We start from the raw sequence: 26,657 nt of genomic DNA, 5'->3' as shown, positions 1-26,657 counted from the left end.
GGGCTACTTTTTTACAAATTAATAAAAACAATATAAAAACTTGTAGTACCCTTTCTTGTTCAAAACTTTAAAATATTTCAACGACTAGTTTCGACCATAACTTAGGTCATTTTCAAGTTGAAATCATTTTAAAGTTATTAATTAAAGTATAAATATCAACTTGTTCATTTTTATTTTCTACATTTCAACTTGAAAATGACCTAAGTTATGGTCGAAACTAGTCATTGAAATATTTTAAAGTTTTGAATAAGAAAGGGTACTACAAGTTTTTATATTGTTTTTATTAATTCCTACACAAGACCTATTCATTTGATTCTAGGGGTGAACTCTATCCAAATCGCATGTCAAATAACATTTATATGAATTTGAAAAGAGTAACATTTTATTCGTCTGTCCCTTCTGTTTGTGAAATGATAAACATTCATTCAAAGTATTTAGGGGTATTGATTATAAATAATTTTGATCTATCTCATTTCTGTAATCAAAATTATGCAATGTGAACGTCATAGAAGAGTGTTCTAACACAAAGTGCAATCATTCATCAATTTTTCAACAATTATAATGGTTCTTAATTATTATAAAACCATTTTTAACAATTATAATGGTTCAAATCTTCAAATGTTCACCGAACTCAATCTTATCCACACTCAACTCAATCAAACTCCATCTTGGAAGGGAGGAAATAATTTACTGTATACGAATATTTCAATTATTGGGAAGAGTATCCTTGCAACTATGATTCAATAATGACTAACATACAGATCAATTAAATAATTAAATAAATTTGCTCTCTCAAGCTTGTAGCCAGTATGGCTGTGGTTTCTCCTGGCTTCTCAAGCTGAGGGTGTTCCCTGTAGAAATGTAATCATCACTTGTTGTTCTCCTCACAACTTGTTTCGGCACGTTTACTCGAGGCAAGAGTAGCTTCCAAGAGTTGTCTGTGAATCCGTGCAAATGGACCGAGTAGCCTCGCCATAGTAATGAATGCTGAAATATAAATCAATCATTTTATTTATTTATTCGTTAATACAGTTGCTATGAGCGTTGGAACGTACAACATCGTGTGTTCGCTGTTAAGCAGTTTTTTTTAGAAACAATGAATCTGTAGTCACAGTGCAACGCTTTTTCGTTAATATTTTAGAGTTGAGGGTCGAGGGTGCAATGCCTGATCAAAATACTGTACTCCGATGGGCTGCCGCGTTTAGGAGTACTAGTCCTGTGGTGAAAAAGAAACCACCTGGTCTTTCCCGTTCAGTTCGTACTCCTGAATACTTAGACCGAGTCAGTGTCGACGAGTCGATCGTCTAGGACTAGTAACAACTGCCGTTCTGACTCGGTCTATACTTTCCGGGGAACGGGGAAGACCAGGTGGTTTCTTTTTAATCACAGAACTTGTACTCCTAAACGCTGCATTCCATCGGGGTACAGTATTTCGATCGGGCATTGCACCCTCGACCCTCAACTCTAAAATATTAACGAAAAAGTGTTGCACTGTGACTACAGATTCATTGTTTCTAAAAAAAAACTGCTTAACAGCGAACACACGATGCTGTACGTTCCAACGCTCATAGCAACTGAAATGGCATAGTATGAATCGTCTGCCAACATTCGTTCCAGGCAATACCCTTTCCCGTTGACGAGTACTGGCTGTTCGAAAAACATGCGTTTCCTCTGCACAATTCTGTACAATTACAAATCATATGAATATGATCAGGAGAGAACAACAGGCATAGCCCAAAACTATTCTGTTCCCAAATTTTGATATTATTATAATATATAACATGTCCATAAAAATAGGTTATATTCTTACTGTGGAAAGTAAGAAAATTCCACAAATACATATGTAGAAAATATGTATATTTTAACTAAATTTAATTTTAGTTTTACCACTAAAATTACGACTTCCAGACATACCTAAATAATTGTGAAAAATATGAAACAATTACTCTCTGAATGGAGCATGCTTTCCAATCACATGCTTCAAAATTCACCCAAGTAACAATCATCATGATCATCATAATCTTCTTACAAGGATTAGGCTCTAGTGGCCTGTACCGGCATCCATTTCTTCCTTGGTCTTCCTATGCCTCGCTTTCCTTCGGGTTTGTCCTTCCATGCTAATATTAGCAGCCTATTGGATGGCATTCTGAATAAATGAGTAGACCAATTTTACCGATATTTCTTCAGATAGCGGTTCTTAATTCAATTCAGCTTTTATGTTGATATTCCTTTATCCAGTCTACCTAAGTAACAATAATATTTCAAATTTCATACAAGTAATTTCAACATGATCCTTTAGAAAGCAGGATATAATTTTGGTCTGTAAGGTTTATTCAACAAATTTGAAAATCTTGAGTGAATGTTATTGAAAGGTTGATGAAATATGGGAGGAAATCGAGTACCCATAATTTCATGATCGCTGTCCAATACCTATTGATTTTGATTTGAAACTTCTTTATTGTCAATACAATTTTACAAAACAAAAATATATAAATATCCTTCAAATTGAATACAGAGAGTATCCATCAGGCTAGAAGTATCCATTTATACTAAGTGGCTATTCAGTGCCCAGTGTTCCCCAAAAGGTAAAAACTAAACTATGAGGGTTTTCACCACCGTATACTATGGAGCTGTAATTCATTTTACCGGTAAAATCGTAATCTTCACTAATGACTACAGAGTCTTGTCTAGTGACTACTCTTGAAACTCTGTATTCAATTCTCATCTTGAATAATAATTTATTCTCCATAAATACTGTATCGAAAATTTTGGTCAATTCAAATAGTAGAAGTTCTGAGTTCTGTAGAATAGAAATTCACATTCACAACCAAGAATTCGCATCTGTGAAATTAGAGAATTAAATTTCAACATTTTTCTATTATTAAAATTATGCTTATGGCGTTTTTGGGAGAGAGATCTTTTCGGATTTTCTGCGTTGCATTAATATTCAATATCATTTACTGTAAGCGAGTAAACACCTATATAGTTTGCAGTTTAATAACAACATTCTTCGTTTATCCTACAACGTTTCACTCTTTGATTCATTTTATTACTTCTCATTAAGTTTTATTAGTTGAATTGTGATAACTCTTGGAAAACTGTATTCAATTATGTATAGTGATTATTCTTGGAATATTTTTGTTTAAATAAATTGTAGAAGTTAATATACTGAAATGGTAAAATATGCAGAATATGGAATATGGTAATATTTAAAATTAATTGAAATGAAACTCGGAGATAAGAAAATTGAAGGAGTTTTGAATACCAATAAGGCTAGTTTCACAAACATTCGGTTCGTTTCGTTTTCGGCAAATTCCGATAAATGTGAAATGGTTATTCGGTTTGAATAGGTTATGGTACCGAATAGAAACCGCATAGAAACGAACGCCCACTTGACTAATAAAATTCCACCAGTTTCAAATTCGTTTTTAGCGAAGGGCTACCATTTCATTAATATGAAGAGAAATGACGAAGGTTATGTACCATATGTGTCAAAACAAGAAAAAAATCACAATTTTAGAAAATAATCACTCTGAACGTTCAAAATTAATATAATCAAAAATAAACTTTTCAAACAGTTCACAATTTTTAATTAACTTGAAAATTTTGTTGTTCAAGAAATCTCATCTTACTATTTGAACACCAGGGCCATGTTTCATAAAAACGCAGGAGTCCTGTAATACAGGAACAGCTGATTTTATCGGCTATATTTAGCATGTAATTGGAATGGTGATTATCCTGTATTACGTGACTTAAAAGTTTTATGAAACAGCTTTTATATTTTAATGCCAGCATGAATTGTAAAAATCCAAATACAGCTGTGGTTGAGAAGAAAATACCTAATTCGAACCGTTCGAATTAAAACCTAATATGTATGAATGCCTCATTCGTTTTCGGCAACGAACCGAAAACGACCCGAACCGAATGAAACCGAATGTGTGTGGAGCTAGCCTTACAGTATAGGCTACATACCGTCAGGTATCCAAAGAGTGCCCCTATCAATAGACCCACGACAACATCAAACCAGTGGTTGTAGTGAACGTTCATTTTGTAGATGGCACTAGTTCCGGCGAGTAGGAAGAGCATCATTTTGATGATAGGTTTGGTCAAAGGCGCTGAGTCGAGTGTGCACGAGTGGTGAGTGTAAACAGCGCATAATGTGCTGCAAAATCCAGTCACAGCTGTCAGATGCGAGGGAAACGCAGTCAAAGCGTAACGCACAGCTTTCGACACTGTCCCTAAAACAGCATCATTGATGATCATCAACATGATCATCACGTAGGAAAAACAACTCAATGAGTTGGCTGCAGGTTTTTAAGTAATAATTATTATTTTTCATTTATTTTACTATCCATGACAAACTGTAAGTAATAATCCGTTTTTTGAACTATTTTTAACGACATTATTTAAAATATCGGGGCACCGAGCTTCGCTCGTTATTTTTATTTATTGATAAACAGAACCATGGCTTACTTTAGATAATAAAGTATCTATCTATAGTAGGCTATGACAGAACACATATTCTCTGAAATGATCGTGTTTATATTTTTCAGCTGGGTAAATGTCATCTTATATATTTCTCAGCTGGCTAAATGTCATCTTATGAATTTCGGGGTTGCAATATTTTGATTTTTTACATACTCACTCGCTCACTCACTTTTTTACCATCCACAGCTGTTTCAGCCAAGGATGAATATTATTATCTTTTTAATGTCGTTCAACGAGATTTCCCAAGGATAAGATCTAATGCAATCGAATTTTAATATCATAAACCTTGCTACTATGTTTCAAAATTCGTGAAAATCGTTAGAGCCGTTTTCGAGATCCGTTGAACATAAATATATACCCATATAACCAGATAACCATATAAATATATACAGAAATTTATTGCTCGCTAATATAAGAAGATCCGAAAGCACTCCACAGTGAGTACTAGTTTTAATAACTAATATTCAAAAAATAGACTGTAATGTCGTTAAAAATAGTTCAAAAAACGGACAATTATTATTCTTAGTGTCGGTTGCACAAAAGCCTGAAATTAAATTAATTCCACGAGAACCAATCAGAGAAGGCCTCTTTGATAGACGGTTTCTCTGATTGGTTCTCGTGGAATTAAACACGATTAAAATTCAACCGACGTACGTGCAACTGGCTCTAAGTGTCGGTTTGTAAAAGCTGGTTAAATTTTAATCGTGATTGGTTCTCGTAAAATTAATCACGATTAAAATTAAACCGGCTTTTGTGCAACCGGGCCTTACTCTCTGTAGTTGTTATTCTTATTGGGTATCCGAATTATTATTCGTATTATTATCCTTAATCGCCCATCTCATCTATCTATAGTGAGCTTCACGTTATAATGGCTGTGGAGAAAGATAAGGGAACAACGTTTCCGATGTCATTGTCTTGTCAATGCCACCTATAGACGGTAGCTGATACAGGTTTATTGATGTAATATTAACTGTTCATTCTCGTCTAAAATAATAAATTATATTTTATTTAGCGAGAATTTATATTTTTCAATATAATTTTAAAATGAATTTTCATAATTAAGATATTTGTTGATTTATTATTGATTCATCACTCTTAAAAGACGATCTGGCAACAGAGCAAAGCGAGAAAAAGATAGCGCTATCCGCTTTGTTGAATGACAGAAAAGGATAGCAATACCATTGCTAATCAAACACTGCCATTATAACGTGGACCTCACTATAGTTCCGTTATCTGTAGGTACTTTCCTAAATGAAGTTTTTTCAACTAAGCGAAAATTTTATTTTTTAATTCCACGATCTCATATGGCACACTAGCTTTTTCTCTCATCCCACTCCCACTAAACATGATTATATTCATTTTAATTTGCTATTGCAAATAATAATAATATTTGTATAGGTTTTTATTAGTGGGGAGTCCCTGACGGTTCCACCTCGCCTGAATATATATTTGAGCCGTCAATGGGCCTTAATTAACAACCATTGCTATTGCAAAGTTATGTTCAAGACGAATCAATCAATTTATTTAGCCTGAAGATACAATCGTACCGTACTTAAGGCTAAGTTGAAACCTACACTATCAATGTAGGTAGTACGGTACATTATTATCTCTGTGCAATCAATAATATTATCAGAACTATTTAGCAATAATGAGACAATTATTTATTGTTCGTCACTTTTGAAAAAAATGACTTCGTATCAATGCTTGCGAGCAACAGGTGAGATGAGAACATGAGAATAATATTGCAATTCAACTAGATTTGTCAACTTAAACTTGCAAATAGAGTCGTGAGATATATTTCAATGAGCCTTCAACCTGTTCTTGTTGGATCAACTCCAAGTCATGTTTATCCTCACACATTACAATCAACCAGTAGTGCAGAGATTATACACAAAATAGCCTTATAAGATCTATTCTAATAATAACCTGAACCAATGTAGCCTAGCCTATATCTAAGATACATTCCTTGTCTTAAACTATTGTATGTTTGCTTACCTACAGATGGAAATTAGGCACTGAGATATAGCAATTATTCAAATGCTAATGAATTAATAATTATCATTAAACGAAAATCTAAATTAAATGCTGTAAATTACCCCGAAGACCTCTGCTACTGCAAATATTGACAACAGTGTAAACAGCTAGATGGAAATTCGATGAGCGCTATTATTAAAAAATTATTTGTCAGCCTGGGAATCGAACCCGGTACCTCCAAATTGCCAAATTGCTGGTCAGGGATGCTCACCCTTAGTTTTTCAGTTTTGGATTGTTAAATTTTATTTTATTTTCTTGTGATAAGTGTTTGATTTATTAACCTTTGATTTGTTACCATGTTAAAGGCAATAAAGAATTGAATTGAAACCAAACTGAAAATTAAAACTAAACTATTTTCTTACCATCTAGTTTCGCTGTGGAATTGCACAATTCAGGAAATTTGTAAAAGGAATAGGGCCTTGGCCATGCCACTTGAACTTTCATGAGATCCACGGTGACTGAGACTATCAAAACTCCAATTGTGAAGAAACCTGTGGACAGTTTAGAATAACTTGTATACCGTATGCTACTATATTTAAATCAATTGCGGTGAATTTGTTCGCTCACAATTCAAAATCTTGTTTCTTTTAAATTTTTTGTCTAAGATACTTGAATATTCCCACTCCGCCTACATAGTATAGTAGGGCATCCTTTAGGGAGAGATATCATTCTTGAACTGTTGGTATCAATAAAGAATGATTGATGACTGAAATTGTAATGAAATGAAATGATAGATAAACGAGCTACCATACTTCAATAATCCGGATTAAATTATTTAAGTTAAAATGAGATTTCTAGATAGGTCGACCTATAGATCTATCAGAGCTCTACCTTGACTTTTTATTAATTTTTACTTTTAGAGATATGAGCGCCTGAAGTAGAAATATTCAGGGTCGTTTCAGAATTATTGGTAGAAAATATATTCATGGAATCTCAAGGATTCATTCTGTAAGATATTGTTAAATTGGTATGATATAGGCCTAATTGATTTATCAGAATATCAATAAATTCTAGGGAAATTTATTCCCCTTTGAAAAAATATCCCATTTTGAGTTATTATTTAAAACATAAATTAATTTTCATAGAATTGTTGTGAAGAATCAAGTAAGCCATTCAGTAAGCAATACTTTGAAGAATTTATCCTCGAAATTTCATGAATTTATCTGCTACCAATTTTGAAATGGCTCAACCCAAAGATTTCAACTCCCTACAGAGTACACTACAGGGTCAGTCCCAAACTGTTATATGCACTTATTTATCAGTTCCTATAAATTATCACTCAAAATAATTAACTGTATTATTTACTTCGAATATTATTTTTCAGATCTAAGATTACAATATCGGGGGACCAAGCTTTGCTCTGGAGTGTAAAAGTATAGAAAATTTTTAACGAAAGATTAAATTTATAGTTATTTATTAATTTTTTCAGTTCTACAATTATTTTTACAGAGTTATATGAGGAGGCACAACAGGCTTATACCCAAAACTGTCCCTTTTCAAATTTATACTACAGTCCATATAAAAATCTAGGTTAAGCTACTATCACTCATCAAAATAACAATTTATTCACACTTCAAAAAACAAACACATCATCAATTACAAATAGATACACTAAGTATTCGATTTAGAATGATTGTTTGCTACAATATTTGTTAATATACTATGTACTATTCTACACTAACAGCATCTAGTAATTATTTTGGACTTTCTGAAATAGACATGTTTTTTAAAAAAAGGGAAATAAACGAAAATAATTATTTTTCTTGCTGAATTTTTCTTCTCGTGAGATCAGCTGAATGATTCCACACATGCACTCGTTCACTAACTTCCATTACGGTATCGACAGACGACAAAATTTTCAGCTGTTTTTCCAAGGACGTATTTATCCTTCTAATGTCATTCAGCGAGTTATCCCAGTGTTGAGACCTAGTGCAATCGAATTTTCATATCATAAACCTACTTTGTTCCAAATTTCGTGAGAATCCTTTGAGCCGTTTTCGAGATCCAGTCACATACAGATAATATATACATGTAAACATATAAACAGAAATTGCTCGTTTAATAGTATAGGATTAATAATATTACCTAGAGGCCTGAGTGCTATATAGAAGAATCGTTGACATGGTGAAAAATGTAGATAGCTGGGATGTTTTGAGTAGTAGCTCCTTTCAAACTCATAGACCAGCACCTATAACAGAACATTTTTGTTTTTATTTAAAATGATTCAAATTAATTGAAAATAATGCATTGTTTAGAGGATATTATAAGACAGCTTGCAGTAAGGAGAAAATGTCATCATCTGCTCTTTTTTTATAATAAAATAGGCCTACATGTTTGAATATTATTACATAAACAAATATTATTATATACATAACATAAATATATTATTATATAAACAAATTACCTAACATGAAAATTTATCTGCACTGTTTATTATCATGAGAAGTCAAGTTAAAAGTGTTTAAATCGATTTATCTGAGAAGTGCATCTATTATCACATTACCATTACCATTATAAATAAAAAATATATGCTATCGCTTATGACTATAACCACAGAATAGCACAGAAGGCTAGCGGAATAGGACTTTCTGTTCATGCGTAATCGAGGTAGTTCCTTTGCCAGATTGCAGGTAGCGCGCAGAACCCTACTCCGGTCTCGCACACCCCCCTTCCGCACTCCGTCCTCACAACAACTCTATCACCCACTCCACTGACAGGTAGTCACCCCTCACTCCTTCACACTATCACACACACACACACACCACACAGATGCACACACACAGTCAACTCGGCACCAGACACCTGTCAACATGTGAAGCAATTATAGGACTATTGTGATAATAATATTATTCAACCGCCTTCTGTTTTCTTTGCATTTCATCCCAACATTCTCACAGCTGAATCATGACTGTATCATTTATATATTACTCTGTGTTCTGTAAGAATGAGAATTCTATGTAAAGAAGAAGTAAAGGAATAAGAAAAAGAGAAGAAAAAGAAGAAGAAGAAGAAGAAGAAAATATGAAGTTTTCAGTTCATCATCTTCTAAATATTTATTATTTTCTATCACTATTGTATAGTATATCTTCATCTTTCTTATCCTCTTCTCCTCCTTCATGATCCACTAATTCTTATTTCTCTCATATGCTACTCCTTCTTCTTCTTTTTCTCTTCCTCCTCGTAGAAGAAGAAGAAGAAGAAGAAGATTTCTCCCTTCTTCTTCCACTGTCTAATCTTCTTCATGTTCTACCACTTCTTATTTCTATCTTGCTACTCCTTCCCATTCTTCTCTTTCTTCAATGAGAAGAAGAAAAAATAAAAAGAAGAAGGAGAAGAAGAGGAAGAATAGAATGATGGAGAAGAGGAGAAGAAAAAGAAGAAGATGAGTAGATGATAAGAATAAAATGACGATTTTGAGTAGAAGAAGAAGAATAAATAATAGAACATGATGACAAAAAGATAATAGTAAGAAGCAGAAGAAGGAGAAAAAGAAGAAGAGCTACAACATGATGATGAAGAAAAATAAGTAGGAGATGAAGAGAATAAGATAACATGAGAAAAGAAGAAGAAGCTGATGTATTACTATTATTACATTCATTTAAACTACATAAGTCACCCAATCCATAATATTTGGTGAAGCTGAATTTTTGCAGGATGTTAGTATACATAATTAATAGCCTGGAATCACAATATACTCATTTTTCTCTCACTTGCTCTATAAGGTCAACTTTTGTAAAGATATCCAATACTCCAGAATCATTACCCGAAAAATGTTGCGTTTTCGGAACTAATTATCAAAACTGCCCTTTTTCACTATCTCGTAACTGGACTATTATTAACTAATGAGCTGTTTAACATGCATTTGAACATGAAGATTCTGAATTTATCACTTTTATACCCTGGCCACCATGGGCGCCGACTTATCAAAATCTTTGGGTGGGCTCATTGGTTAGGGGTCTGGGGAGGGGTTTTTTCCATATAATTGATCAGAATTTTTTGTGGACTCAGCCCCCCAAAATATTTTTTGGGTGGGCTCCACAGCCTACCTACCTACCTACCTACCCAGACCTTATGGAATCGGCATCAGTGCTGGTCACTTTTTTGAAAACTGAGTATCCTACCATTATAATATAATGGAGAACTTCGTTTCTCTGATACCTTTTTGGCTATTGCATTTTGTGTTTCACACAGAAAGGACTTGTCACGGTTGATTATAAGAATCGTTCAATGGTGGGTGTTGAGCTTTGAAAATGCTGCTTTTGTTTATTGAAGCCCCGCTTATGCTGGGGGTGCTACAGGCTGGTTGTTGTCTTGTTGAAGACAGTCTGCTGTTTGTCCTCTTTCTGGATGGTTGATTGTGTTGTGATAGTTTCGTGTTTGCCGTCTTGGTCTCGAGCAATTGACTAAAAGTGAAGAGACTAAGTTACTCGCCAATGTGAATAATCGAGCTTCCGCGATGTCATTTACAGTGTGCTCTTACAAAGGCTGCACAAACAGTGCAGCAAAAATCAAAGGACTGAAGATGTTCCGTTTTTCCAAATCTTTATCAGAAATTTGGATACGTCATACAGGTAAGAAAATTTCATAATTCTCATAATAATATACCGGATGTTTCATGAGTGAGTTTACCAAGTAAGTGTATATTTTAGGAGCAAGTGACCAAGGGAGCAAGAATCTATTCATATCGCTATATTTGATTGAAACTAATACACTGCACATAGGTTGTAAACTTGAAAGAATTTTGAAAATGCTCTCCACTCACTTCAATTAATTTTTTATATCATTTTACAATGTTGAGAGATTTATAAGTAGACCTTTACACTTAGAACAATCTGCATGTATTCTAATTCTCTAGTAATGATTAGCCTTCAATTCTAGCATTTATATTTAGTTGTTAGCCTCTAATTATTCTTAAACTTCAAGGAGCTGCTAGAAAAAACTCAATGTAAAATAATTTGACAAATTTATGACTGAACTTAAGTTTGTGGCCTAAGCCCGACTTAAATAAAACACTGATGTCTCTCTTGCTTGAATGCTTGCTACCATCGGACTCCCCAATGCTTAATGCCCCCAAACAGAAAACTCTAACGGTGTAACATCCGGGTTGTGGGCATATTGTTCCATTCAATTAACCTTGGTAAACTCACACAGAAAACTCACGCAATTCATTAGATGTCAATTAAAGGAAGAAACTTTGTAATCAGAAATCAGACCCATGTTTTCCATTTCGCCAATCAACATTCAATATCATTATTTTATAACAATAATAAACATCATCAACATAATGCAATGCTAATTTTAAGATCTGTTTACCAAGATTAATAATAAATTTGGAGACACATTAGAGCTCGTTTCACTTTCATTGCACTTAATAAAATTATTATTTATTTTATTGTTATAACATATTAATATTTATTATCACGTAATATCATGAAACTTGAGTAGTTTTTTTTTAGTTTATGAATTTCCTACTGGACTGACTGCTAAAAAAAGTATCAGAAAAGAAGAGAAATGAACATCATAACTTGATATTTGACCGAGCGAAGTGAGGTCTAAGATTCATGTCGACGGTTAGGCATTTCTCTTAATGTTTACATGTTAGAATGTTTACATGTTTAAATGTTCAAATGTTTATAAGTTGCGCATTTACGGCGAAACGCGGTAATAGATTTTCATGAAATTTGACAGGTATGTTCCTTTTTAATTGCGCGTCGATGTATATACAAGGTTTTTGGAAATTTTGCATTTCAAGGATAATATGAAAGGTAAAAGGAGCCTCCTTCATAAGTCGATATTACAGTAAAAGTCAGATTAAAGAATTATTCATCATAAATCAGCTGACAAGTGATTACACAGATGTGTGGAGAAGCCAGTCTATTGCTGTATTTCCATAAGGTCTATAGTTTCAATCAGGTGGATGAGAATACTGCGTGAGGTCTACTGTTCACAAAACTGCTAGTAGTTCTGTGAACAGTAGACCTCGCACAGTTATACACCAACTATTCATTTGATCAGATCATGCTTACACAAGATTTAATTATCATATAACGCTCTCCGGAATTTAGCGCGAGAAAACCAGAAGACATCTAGGCGCCCAGACGAGCTGTTATAAGTTCTTTGCATCCTATTTATTAGGATACAATTTATAGTCATGCAATTTATAGTCTTCACAGCTGTTAATTTTTTACCAAGTTACATTGAGATATTGAATTGCATGCTTCATGGCATGCAATTTATAGTCAACTCGACAGCTGATTTATGATGAATAATTCTATAGTCTGATTTTTACTCAAATATTGACGTATGAAGAAGGCTCCTTTTTCCTTTTATATTATCCTTGAAATGCAAAATTTCCAAAAACCTTGTATATATTATGTCGACGCGCAATTTAAAAGGAACATACCTGTCAAATTTCATGAAAATCTTTAACCGCATTTCGCCGTAAATGCGCAACATAAAAACATTTAAACATTGAGAGAAATTCCAAAACCGTCGACTTGAATCTTAGACCTCACTTCGCTCGGTCAACTAGTCCGTTAGTCAATTACAATCATAATATCGGGGACCGAGCTTCGCTCTGGAGTACTGAAGCATAAAAAATGCATTATGAAAGAATAAATTATAATAACATTCATACAGAAATGTTCTATCTAATAAAATTTATCTTTATTTTTCTCGAGCAACTTTGTAAGTCTTCTTCTACAAAAGTACATAGCTTTCAAGTACCACCAACAACTACAATATTTATCTTAATTTTTTTTTATAAATTCACTTTTGAACTCTTAGATCTTCCAGAATGCTCGATAATGTGAGGGCATACCGATTTGGAGATAGAGAACTATCATTAATTTGATACTACGAGAAGAGATACTCTATAAGGAATTAATAGATTTAATCACAGAATTAATATAGCAAATTATTATAGAAGATTTCTCTGATTTAATTTGGCAACATTTGAAAAGATGAATGGCTTCAAAGGTTTTCTACTGCAGGTTTTTTATTCAAATTTTTAATTTTTAAGGTTGTCATCCTTTCGTAGTCTTTCAAACAGGCATTCAACCAATCCACTTGTCTTAGAGAATTATCATTTTTTTAGAAGGAATATAAATATTGTAGGGTACTTATAGTATGAATTCATAATCATACGTAGCCTATACTTTTCAATTAATGATTCATTTTTATTAAAAACATTATTATCGGATCATGAAGAGTTTGTTTTCCTTTTCACAAATAAAAAATAAAGAATGAGAGTTTAACAATAAGAGAACAAGTATCATTTGAGAATTCCTCTCACAAATTATAAATGAGAAATATGTGTTTCACAATACGAGAGCAAGTATTCAATACAATTCTCAATTATTGAATTTCTAGAAAAATTGAAGATAAAAATTGTATGAATTGTATGAGATGTTGATGGGACTTGAAAGTTATTTACTTTTTGAGAAAAATACTTACAAAGTTGCTCAATTTAACATTAAAAAGATAGGAAGAATAGATATTTAGAGCACCAATGACGTCACACCGATCATCTGACTCTGATCATTAAAATATTGAGATGCGCGTGGCCAGTACCTTCTATTCTAGGTACCTGGGTACCTAAATAATTTAGATCAAATATGTTAAAGTGACAGAGTTATATTCATTTCAAATAGGATCCTTAATGAAACCTACTGTCAAATTATTCTTGTAAGAGAAATATTTATGTTTTTATAATTTTCATACACTCTGTAGCCTATAATTAAAAGTTGCCGGTTTCAAAGATTACAATATAATAGTTCTTCAGTGAGTTCTCCAACCCAGGGGGTCACTAGTATTTATCACTACTTTAATGTTATAAGAAATTCCTCACGTCGTGGCAGAGAGAATATAGTGTTATGGAGCCTACATGTGTAAATTGTAAATCATCAATATGTTGATGTCCTTTCATCCAATATGTATCTTTTTTTTCCAGGAAATTCTGATTTGATTGGACTATCTCCAACAAAATTGAACAAGCTAAAGAGAGTCTGTGAGCAGCATTTTCGAGAATCGGATATTCTGCCAAGTGGCCGATTGATGAATGGCGCTGTTCCATTGTGCTACGTTGCACCAGAAGTAATACCTGGCCCTTCACACCCACCACTTGTTCCAGAATCCCCTACACCGACTCTTAATAGATCATCATCCACTCCCCGAAAATATAGAAATATTAGTGCATTGGGTAATCCTCCCGTCTCGCCATCACCAACTTCTCCATCACTCAGCACCCCATCTGGCAAGTTTTGGGTGAATAATGTATCACCATCGCCAAAGCTGAAGTCGGTGAATAGAGCTTTATTTGGTTCATCGAATAAGAGTTTGGAAGAGAAAGTGAAAGTGTTGTCAACGAAGGTTGCAGTCTTGAGAAATAAGTTAGCTAGTAAGAGAGCAACTATTTACAGGTTGAAGAAGCAATTGAAACAAAAAAGGGTTTCTGACTCTCAAAAATTTGCTTTGTTGAATTTCCCCCTCCGAAGTGAAGAAGCTGCTATCGTGTGGAGAATGCAGAAGCATAAAAAAAATCAACCATGGTCGAAAAAGGAGAAGATGATCAGCACAACTCTCTATTTGGTTTCTCCTGCAGCCTATAAGTTTCTCAAACAAATTATGATTTTTCCAGGCATCAGCACTATAAAAGCTTGGATTTCTGAGAAAAACTCCTATAGAACTGGTTTCAACAAAGATCTAATGGAGAGGATCAGAGCGAAGGCTCGGTGCATGTCATCAAAAGAAAAGTCATGTGTTCTTATGTTTGATGATATGGCTATCAAACAGGCCTTGGAGTACTCGACAAACTTGGATATCATAGAAGGATATCAAGATATAGGAAATTATGGCCGTGATTGTCATTTAGGCAAGCAAGCAACAGTTTTTATGATTCGGGGCCTCTATTATCAATGGAAGTTACCAGTTGGTTATTTCATAACTGAGAAAGGACTGTCAGGCGATAAAACTAAAACTCTGTTGCTTGATTGTGTAACGTTTCTCGAAAATGCAGGTCTTGATGTTAGAGCTGTTGTTTGCGACCAGTGTACCACTAATCGTAGTGCATACAAGCAGCTTGGAGTAAGTCCTGCACGGCCATATTTTGAAATGAGTGGAGGACGAGTTGTCCATGCACTTTTCGATGTTCCTCATCTTGTTAAATCAGTTCGAAACAACCTCCTCACACATGATTTTATAATGGATAACAGAGTTATATCATTCAGAGACATCGAGGAGATGTATGCAATTGATTCCAGCAGTGGGTCAACGAGAGCTGCTCACCAGTTGACACCAAGTCATATCTGGCCGAATAGTTTCCAAAAAATGAAGGTTTCGCTTGCAACACAAATTTTCAGTCATACAACAGCAGCTGCTTTGAAAACTGTGGTAGCAACTGGTCAATTGAGAAGTGAGACAGCATTGGATACAGCTGAATTTATTGTGCACATGAATTCCCTCTTTGATGCCCTTAACAGTAAGAAGAAATTATCGAGAAATCCAGACAATTCTGCTCTAAGCAAAGACAATGTTCATGTAAACAGTATTTTGAAGACATCATTAGGGATATTCCAAAAACTCGAAAAAATCAATGCAAAAAAAAAGAGGCCACCGTGCTTTGAAGGATTTTTGTTAACAATAAACTCAGTGTTGTCTCTAATCGATGCTGAGGGAGTGGAATACCTACTCACTTCTCGATTGAATCAGGACCCAATCGAGAACTTATTCTCGTCAATTAGACAAAGGGGTGGATGGAATAGGAATCCAACAGTTCGGGTTTTCAGAGGATCTCTGAGACTATTCAATTTGAAGTATTTGATGGAGCCACCTAGGACATCAAGTTATACTTTGGATGAAGATGAGATACTTATCATTGACCAAAATGAAAAGATGGAAGGAATAGTTCCGGAAACTCTAGAAGATGTTCAGTCAGTGGAAACCATGTCAATTGGATCTTCCAATGAATCTTCTTCATGCTCGGAAACTGATGAGACATCCAGGAGCCTCCCAGGAATAGACAACTTCGAAGCAACCACGTTAGAGAGCTGTTCACAAACGTATTTTGCTGGGTACTTGGCTTACAGATGCTATCGGAAATACGTTTGTGAAAAATGTCTCAACTCACAATGTGATATGAACTCCAATCTATCTAGCGCTGAAGAACTTCTAATTATGAATAGGACGTTTTCTAGTATGAGACTGCAAGAAGGAGGTGGGTTGAAAGCACCATCGAAAGCTTTCAATGAAATAGTCAGCCACTCATTGAAAATGTACAAGGCTTTTTTCAAAAAAATCTCATTCAAGAATAATGTAGTTGCACGACTAATGAAAATCACCATCAAGAAAATCGATTTTTCAGATATTGATGATGAGTGTCGAAAACACTACATGTTCACCTTGAAATTGCTCTTCAGAGTATTGATTTTCAAGCAGTGTCGGTGGGTAACATCATCCTGTAAGAAGTCATCCATTGAAAAAATGAAAGTTTTGCAAAATATTTGAGGCTTTGGCATCTATGATTAGAACATTTTCATTATTTGGTTACAACCTTGGTAACCAAGCCCAGGTTGTAAAGTTTCGACCCTCAGGAGAGGGCGGGGTAATTGGGTGTCATCCAGCTTTAGCCTAACTCTACCCTGTTAGATTGACAGCTCATCCCTGGGTAGGGCCAACACAATTTGAAAATGTTCTCATCTGCAATCATAATGTCTATTGCTGCAACATTAGAAATCTAGGTCTCCAGCATGTAAAAATTGTATAAATAGTGAAATAAATAAATAGACGTTTATTGTAATATATGTATATACATAACTTGAGTTATATCATAAGAAAGTAATATTATATCAAAGAAAGGGAAGTTTGTCATGATAAGTTAGGAATTGGAAAAATTGTAATATAAGTAGAAGTAGAACAAGTAGGACTAAAAATGCACCTGCCAAAATTTGTTAATTTGAATTACTCAAGTTCCTGTATAAATTGTAGTATATGTATATACATAAAACAAGTAGCATTAGAAATGAACATATGAGAGTTTTATAAATTTGAACTAATAAGTTATCATGTGTAAATTGTAATATATTATGCATGTATGTAAACAAGTAGCACTAAAGATGTACATATCAAATTTTGAATGAATTGGAATTATCGATTGATTATTATGTAAATTATTGTAATATTGTTATATTTGTATATTCATATAAAGAGTAGCACTAGAAATGAACATATGAGAATAAATTACATAAATTTGAATTAATAAGTTGTCATATAAATTGTAATACAGTATATGCATTATACTTAAAAAATGTATGTAGCACTAAAAATGTACATATCAAATTTATATGGATGGAAAATGATTAATTATTATATGAATTGTAATATATGTATATACGTAACACAGCCGCAAGCCGGTCCCTAGCCCGGGCCCAATCTTTGCGGTTGGGGAATGTGGAGGGGTTGTACTTAAATTTATGGAATTCAACTTTCAATATTTTGATGTGATTCAGTTCATGTACAGATTTAGAATATAATTTGAAATTACTAGACTGCATAAACCTGTGGCACTAAGAGATGATTACCATGATTTTATTTTATAACTTCAAATCTCACATCAAAAAATCTATTAATCTAATATTTTGATGAGAATTTTTTTCACTGGGGATGATGCCCACGTCATGGTTTGTATAAGGGTGATGAGACTGATGATGATGATGATAATGATGAGAGCCGTGACCTGATATGTGTGAACATTCTTATGTTCTCCTGGGTCCCCAAAAACAAATAGAGACTTTTTCAGAGATTCGACCGTATTTCATAACAAAGCTTACCAGACCTTTTTTTGAACAAAGACAATTTTTGGATAGAACATGTTTTTTTCAAAAGAGGACTGGTTGTCTGTCCAGTCTGAAACCTGGAAGAAATTGTTAGTTTAACTTCAACAATAAGAATATAACAATAGTTAACACTCACACTTCCTCCTACTCCATCACCTCCTTCTTCCCCTTCATCTTCTTCTCCTTCTTCTTCTTCTTCTTATTCTTCTTTTTCTTCCTCTTCTTCTCCTTCCTCTTCTTCTTCTTCTACTACTACTACTTCTTCTCCTTCTCCTCCTCTTCCTTCAGCTCCTCCTCCTCCATTTTTATCTTCATTTTATTCATCTCCATCTTATTCTTCTTCTGCTATTTCTTCGTGTCTTCTTATTCTTCTTTTTCTTCTAGGAGGAGGAAGAAGAGGAGGAGAAAAAGAAGAAACAAAGAAATAGCAGAAGAAGAATAAGGAGAAGAAGAAGAAAATGAAGATGAGAATGGAGGAGGAAGAGAACGAGAAGAAGATGAAGAGCTGAGAATAATAGTGGAAGAAGAAGTGAGAAGAAGGATAATAATTATGAGAGGGAAAGAAAATGATCAGAAGTTCTTCTTTTTCTTCTCTTTCTTCTCCTTATCTGTCATATCCCATCAACTCCTCCTTCTCTTATTATTATTATCATTATTATCATCATCTCATCCTACTCTTTTCTACTCATGATCATCAAATAATATTTTCTTCTTATTTTTCTCATTATTCTTATCATCCTCCTTTTCTTCTCCTATCATATTGAAGAACTTATCATATCAACAGATTATAGAAAAATAGAAATTATATATACTCATAATTCAGCTCTAGAGTTGTCAGAGCAGAAAGCTACATATCACAAAGGAATGAAATTGTTTGTCTTTTATAATAGGCCACTAATTGGCCTTTGGTTGTGCTTGCAATATTATTCTTGAGGCTTCCTCAGAAATGAGTTGAAAGCCTGGCAGGCTGCCAGATGCAGCTATAAAAAACCGGATCAAAAGACTGACACTCTCCTTCCATATTCCCATGCCAGCCCACTTTTCTCCTTCCACTCATTACAAGCCGTTACAAGCGACTGTTGACATGCTTATGCAATCTGGTGGGACAATGCAGAACTAACTTATGCTAACTTATGCGTGATATTATAAATGCACTACGTTGTTATTCTCATTATGAGTTTTCTCTGCTATAACTTACCCAGTAGCTACCTGAAATTTCACAATAAATTTATGCCAAAGTAAAAAGCCAGCAGGCAATACCGATGTATTTTAGAACCCTCATTGCATAAAGGCTAAAGTATAAGAAAATATTGAAGTTATGCCAATTGGCAGTATAGTATTGGAAGGTTTTCTGGTATTGAGGATCCAGTAATATTAAACATAATATATTATTTGGAAAATATAATAAACCCAAATATAGAGGTTTTGAAAAAGGTGCCCTATATTAAAATTTGAAATGAATAGGTATATATATTATATACCGTAGTGCGAAGGTAATAAAAATGAGCAGGTCTAGGACTATTATAATTTCAAATAGGCTGATAATAGACTGATTTCATGAATTCCATCGGGTGTCAAAGTTGTTCATGATTCATCCATGCATTCCATATAATATAGAGTCAAACAATTTTCCATAATTCTGACACAGAACAGATTTCATTTGTCATTGAAATTATTTCTATAAAACTCATCCCAATGAAATTTTGTGAAGGTCACAAAAACGGTTCCAGTTGGGAATTGAAAAGAATATGAAGGCTTCGCTGAATGTGATTTTCAGTCAATGCTTGAGTTGATTATCCTCAGAATTGTCGCCAGTTTCATGCATTCTAGCTATTGTGCTCCCTATAATTGGAGAGAATAACAGTAATCAGAACTGCCTCTCAGCCTTTAAAATCTAATTTGATATTGACATTATTTGTTAACTGAAATTAACTGCTCATTTGCATGATTGGGTGAATAAACGTTGTCTTACAGTCGATGATCTTTATTGATGACCATTATTTTTCCCTTCTATAATTAACGATAATTGTTAAAATCAGTTTTTGTTAATTTTCTCGCTTAATTTATTACAATTGCAAGTTTTCCTAACTTTGGTAGCTTCTGGGGACGTTTGCTGAGAAATCTCAACCGACTAAACTTGCTGATAATTGAGTCAACTCATGCAATCAAGTGCCTGATTGATATTCTAAGGTCTCAATCCAACTAGAATGTATCATAATAATAATGTTGCATTATTCACTAGTGGCATATGGTATTTTTTATTTTATTTTGAAATAAAAATGTTCGAGGAGCTGTCAAATCCCATGGTTTATGACACACTACATAAATTCTTGAAGTTCTTACCTAAAGAATATTCAATTTCAGTAACAATACTCACTAAAATAAGTGCTGATAAGAGTGAGAAAAAGTAGAATGCCTCGGTGAAGTTGTCTGTGAACGGGTTGAATGTGTATGCATTAGCATAATATGGACCATTATTGCAGAATTGCGAATAATCCTGATAAGTTGACAATGGAAGCAAAGCTGTAAACCTGAAATTGTTAGAGCTATCAAACTTTGACAAAACTCTGTGATGGATATTTCATATTTGATAACAATAATATGTTGAATAAGTATACAATCTTTCAAACCCATCGCAAAAAAGAAAAAAAAATCAAATAATTATGGTACCAATAACAGATTATAGCCTATTACAGACTACAGACTACAGCCTATAGTGGGGATTTATAATGGCAGTGGAGGAAGATAGGAGGACAACAATGCCGATCCTCTGTCTTGTCAATACCTTCTATAGGTAGACGATAGCTGATACAGATTTATTATAGTAATAATATAATCATTTATTCTTGTTCAAAATAATAAATAATATTTTATTAAGTGAGAAATTATATTTTTCAATATTTCATAATGAATTTTCATGATTCACATGAAATATTTAGTTAATTGATTATTAATTTCTACATTGTTAAAAGACAATCTGGCAACAGAGCAAAGCGGGAAAGAGATAGCGCTTTCCGCTTTGTTGAATGGTAGACAAGGATGGAAATACAATTTCTAATCGAACACTGCCATTGTAACGTGGACCTCACTATATATAGTCTCTTACTTTGTCACTCGAAACCTTTATTCAGAATTCAGAGTTCATTCTTTATTATTTAAACTCAGAATTCAACCGCAATGACGATTAGGCGTATGTGAACATAATGTGGAGAATTTATTTAACAAAAATTTCCAGATGAATATTCATATGGCTCGTGTAAAAGATAGGCTACAGTTTGACAAATAATAAACTCACAAAATTAGAAGAATAAAAATTTGAAACAAGAAAATGAGACAGATCAAAATCTGAGTCCTAGAAGAAAATCAGACATCGGCTGCTTTATGTGAAATCTAATGAACGTTTATTTCTTTCTCACTTCAAGAGAAATTATGGTACTGAATCCAACTAGGAAAACTATAGATATATTCTAGACGGCTGCTTTATGAAAATAAAAATCCTGTTATTCTTTATGTTCTCATTCAAACATCACCAGTTGTTGCAATATCATTATTAAATTGTGTACATATAGGCCTATTATTTGTGTTTATCGGCGAATAAGAAGGAATCTCCACTGATAGTGATTCATCATTATTAATCTTTCCAATATGGTCATGAGAGATGAGGATGGTTAAATTATAACATAGTTTTAATTCAACGATTCAGAATCGACGATTAGTAAAAATCGTCACCTCGCTGATGATTTTTTTTAATTTCACCTAATAAATATACGGTACATCACGGTATTATGAAATTAGAATAGTTTTTATAAATGTTGTAAGACGCATCACATTATACAAGAAGTGTGAATCAGTCATCAACCAAAAGTTTCTATTCGTCCATCAATAATATAAAGCAGTGGGAAAATACAAAAATGACGTTTACCTCAGATAAGCTGCCAATATCGCTAGTCCAACAACTGATGTAACTTCTACGAAAACTGAGAACCAGTGAGGTGGCTTGAATCTTGGCTGCTCCTCACATCCCATCAGCTCTTTCCACGAAGCGTTTGGATCCATTTTAATAATTTTGTAGGCCCCTATTTTAAAAAAGAATTATTCCTTTGTAATGCATGAAATATGCCAAGATTTATGATAATATAGCGGTGTTCAGTGATTCTAATCCTAGAATATTTTCTTACCTATAATAATACTTCCATTATATCTAATCTTCTGTACCGTAGATAATAAAAATTTTAAGAAATTACTAGAGACACTAATTCAAGTCTATAATAAGAGTAATGTTGTATGATGATAAAGATAATGGATAATTATTCATTACGGCTTTAGTAAACAATTCAAATGAAGGATAAATTAAATGATTCGCAGTAAAAGGATGTTTTTTGTAATTCTTATAGTGTGATAAAATCGTGTAATACAAAAATCTAACTTATTTTTGGGAAATTGTCAAAGTATGGACCTGCCAGGACCCTACCTTAGTTGACCGAGCGAAGTGAGGTTCAAGACTTGAGATTCAAGTCGACGGTTTGGCATTTCTCTTAATGTTTAAATGTTTATATGTTTTTATGTTGCGCATTTACGGCGAAACGCTGTAATAGATTTTCATGAAATTTGACAGGTATGTTCCTTTTTTGATTGCGCGTCGACGTATATACAAGGTTTTTGGAAATTTTGCATTTCAAGGATAATATAAAAGGAAAAAAGAGCCTCCTTCATACGCCAATATTAGAGTAAAAATCAGACTATAGAATTATCCATCATAAATCAGCTGACAAGTGATTACACAGATGTGTGGAGAAGCCAGTCTATTGCTGTATTTCCATAAGGTCTATAGTTTCAATCAGGTAGGCTACTTGTGGATGAGAATACTGCGTGAGGTCTACTGTTCACAGAACTACTAGTATAGGTACCTTAGTTTATATAGAAAGTCCGGGCTTCTTATGATAGTAGGATAAGGGACAACAATGGACTAGGAAAACAAACGTTTACGATAGTTGTAGGTGAATTTATTATCAGTTATTGTAATATAATTATTGGGAAAAGGATAAACAAGATTGGATAAACAAGAAGGATGATCAGATTGCAATCTGACTGCTAGTCGTTCTTTTTATAATAGCAAAAAAGTGATTTAATAATAAGCAGTTCGTAATGGGAAACAACATTGAAGGATAAAAAACAATTTGAATTCTATGTATGAATGACCGATTTGATTAGATGAATATTCGTTGGGAAGGTGTTACCCTACCAGTAACATTATATGATTCTGGAAGTGCCTCCTCTGGAGTTTGCGATACATCTGATACACAAAATCACTTCACTTGTGTGGCCTAGTTTATTAAAATTATAGAAAAAAACAAGAAGTACCCTTTCATTTAAAACATTTTAAACTTCAAAGCATTTCAAACAACTAGTTTCAACCTAATTTCTAATTTTCATCTATATACATGATGTATGTCTGCTCTAAATCTGTGATTTGAAGTATATTCAACTCTATTGTCATTATTCATTGATGACACCTATCCATCTGTGGATAAGACTTAGCAGATGTCACCAAATGACGTAGTGGAATATTAATTGACAAATACACTCAGGCACCATTCACTTCCGAAAAGTAATTAACATTGATGCTGGCTGGCTTTGATTCGGGTTTAGATTGAGTGATTAGTACAGACGTGCAGCAATAATCAGGCTCAGTTTTGGCGCGATTATGGACTGTTTACAAGGTAAATCAATGACATTCCATCAATATTCCCTTTGTGCATAGATTATATCTACATGGGATTGATATTGCAGTAACTTCATATCATAGAGAAACAATAGCGTAAGTAGATATCCCATGGTATAGGGCGTTTATGTCGCAACTTTTACTGTATCTCAAGCCGATTACTGTTGATTATTGTCGAATTTTACTGTTTTGTTGGGGTGAGAGTGTATGAACACGGCACAATATGAGAGACTACCAGTGTCACACAGCTTCACGGGAAAGAATTACATGAACTATCAGGTTGAGATAACAGTAAAAGTTGCGACATAAACGCCCTATACCATGGGATATCTACTTATGCTATGTTTCTCTATGTTCATATATACTTGTATGCTCTTATATTCAAATACCAGTTGAAAAATTAATGATATTAGAATAGAATAAAGACGTTCATCAAGACAATATTATAAAATACAATAATTACACTTTTTACTACTTAAATGACAATAGAAAGTATTATACAATAATTACAATATTTTTGTTATAACAATATACCATAATGGAAAGTCTCTATGAACAGTAAATCACAAAAATTATTTACTTCATAGCATGTTCGTACGTTTGTTGACATAATACAAAAAACTTTCAATAATAAGTAAAATTCTAGCATTAGAATTAAAATTGATGAATAATCATTATAATTTAAAAATATATGAATAGTTCATATAAGTTAGAAGTTTTTGTATGGTACGATACCGTTCCGTAGATTGAATGCTTTATTTATAACTTAATAATAAATTGAAGATTTACTCGATTCTCCTGGAGTAAAACGTATCCATGAATTAAAATGCTCTTGTTTTCCAAAAAGTTCCATGATGTTTTTATATTGTACCATTGTACGGTAGTTCCATATTAATTCAATACTTGCTATCTTTGATCTCTTGGTGCAGCTAGAACACTCTCACACTAGACCAGATAGAGCTTGCCCTAGCGAGCATTATTCCAGATAATAGTTTATTCTTATAAATAATTTATTTTTTATCAACCATTTGTCAAATTAACAGTAAGTTGAAAGACAACTCCACACAAGTCGGTGAAAATCATCCAACATGAAAAACTTACTTCTGTGTGATGAAATTTGAATAATTAGGTGGATTTGATTGATAATAATATTCATAGTAAACTTAATTTATGTGGAAAAATTGTTCCAAAATTTGTAAAATTCTCTCAAGTGTTTCTTGGGAAATCTTGAAATTAGGTTGTTATATTATATATTAATCATTTGAAAAAAGAAGAATGTAGATAATATTATAATGTTTAAAAAAGAAAAAATGTTGGATTTTACAAAGAAATAATAAATTACATGAGAATTTTGTTGTATAGATTATTAATTGTGAGGTTATTGATCATGAGCCTACACAGTATAAATCTGAACACAACATCAATGAATAATATTATTATTAAATTTTCATGTTTTATCATCATAAAGCGCCAAAAAATATAATCAGAAACTCAACCAAAGCAAATAAATTAATAGATTTTAGATAGACTTACACAGTATGAACGAATTTATCCAGAAATTGATCAGTTGCGACCTGAAAACTCTGACACCAGACCTGAGCCAGCCAGGTCACTCGATATTATTTTATATTTTATCCAGAAAACTGTTAATCACACATTCTTGTCACCGTCATTATCAAACTAAGCTAAATTCATAGGTTTCTAAACACCAATACAATACACACAAAATAACGTTTACGAACTTAGGTAATTTGAAGCTCAAATGACTATATTCTCGTTGAATATTTCGGAAATGAATGTTATCATTCGCGCATTGGTAATCAATGCTCGAGCCAGTTGTGCTGTTATCTTTCAAGTGCTTTATCACATATTCCATTGCCTTGATCGAGGACATACCTTTTGCTTCCTAATGAATCATTTCCAAGTCCATGAGAGAGGTATCTTTACATCATTGCATTGAATTTTTTGAAACCTCTGTACGTGATGTCTGATGCTTGAATCATTCCCAATCTATTACGACCGTGATAGTAGTAGTATAGTACCGGTATAGTTATTCTAGTAGTATTATTACAAGTATTATTACTAGTTCTTCGGTAGTATTATTATTTACGGTATAGTGACGAGGTCCACGTTATAATGGCAGGGTTTGATTAGCAATGGTATTGCTATCCTTGTCTATCATTCAACAAAGCGGATAGCACTATCTCTTTCTTGCTTTGCTCTGTTGCCAGATCGTCTTTTAACAATGTATAATTTATAATTAGTTAATAAAATATTTCATCCTAATTATGTAAATTCTTCAAAAATATAATTTATTGCTTAATAGAATATAATTGGTTATTTTAAACGGGAATGAACAGTTAATACTACATCAATAAAACTGTATCAGCACCGTCTATAGAAGTCATTACAATAAGACTGCATGAGGATCGGCAACGTTATTCTCCTATCTTTCTTCACTGCCATTATATCGTAGGCCTCATCATAGTTGAAAAAAACCTGAGTAAAAGGGTAAACCACATAATCTAAATAAAGAAATTAAAAAACTTGATCTAATTAAAGCACTTTGAAATCCTAAATTA

The 26,657-nt window shown here is 33.3% G+C and overlaps 2 protein-coding genes across 2 annotated transcripts in view; one reads left to right on the top strand and one right to left on the bottom strand.

Moving 5' to 3' along the window:
- Positions 1-537: 537 nt before the first annotated feature.
- LOC111048093 (phospholipid phosphatase 2) lies at positions 538-25,927 on the bottom strand. The gene is made up of 7 exons (XM_039429337.1): positions 25,609-25,927; positions 22,276-22,429; positions 20,731-20,884; positions 8,608-8,710; positions 6,885-7,013; positions 3,973-4,238; positions 538-987 (listed from the first exon to the last, which is right to left on the bottom strand). Exons 2-7 carry the CDS (start codon positions 22,407-22,409, stop codon positions 793-795), a joined length of 981 nt encoding a protein of 326 aa, XP_039285271.1. The 5' UTR covers positions 22,410-22,429; positions 25,609-25,927; the 3' UTR covers positions 538-792.
- The window catches only part of LOC111048092 (inactive pancreatic lipase-related protein 1), a 30,863-nt gene continuing 28,120 nt past the window's right edge, over positions 23,915-26,657 (top strand). Inside the window, exon 1 of the mRNA XM_039429315.1 lies at positions 23,915-24,073. Within this exon, the coding sequence (XP_039285249.1) occupies positions 24,058-24,073 (16 nt within the window). The 5' untranslated portion in view covers positions 23,915-24,057. The remainder of the gene's footprint in view (positions 24,074-26,657) is intronic.

Source organism: Nilaparvata lugens, chromosome 1, assembly GCF_014356525.2.
Source record: "Nilaparvata lugens isolate BPH chromosome 1, ASM1435652v1, whole genome shotgun sequence".
Taxonomy (NCBI): domain Eukaryota; kingdom Metazoa; phylum Arthropoda; class Insecta; order Hemiptera; family Delphacidae; genus Nilaparvata; species Nilaparvata lugens.
The sequence above is the reverse complement of the archived record's forward strand: the minus strand, read 5'-3'. Positions and strand labels throughout refer to the sequence as shown.

Excerpts from the sequence above, each read along its gene's own strand:
- LOC111048093 (XM_039429337.1), bottom strand. The coding sequence starts at position 22,409 with ATGGATCCAAACGCTTCGTGGAAAGAGCTGATGGGATGTGAGGAGCAG. Across the intron at positions 8,711-20,730 it reads TCTTATCAGCACTTATTTTA|GTGCTGGTCTATGAGTTTGA; the intron begins GTGAGTATTGTT and ends GTTCTGTTATAG. Across the intron at positions 988-3,972 it reads CACTCTTTGGATACCTGACG|CATTCATTACTATGGCGAGG; the intron begins GTATGTAGCCTA and ends TTTATATTTCAG.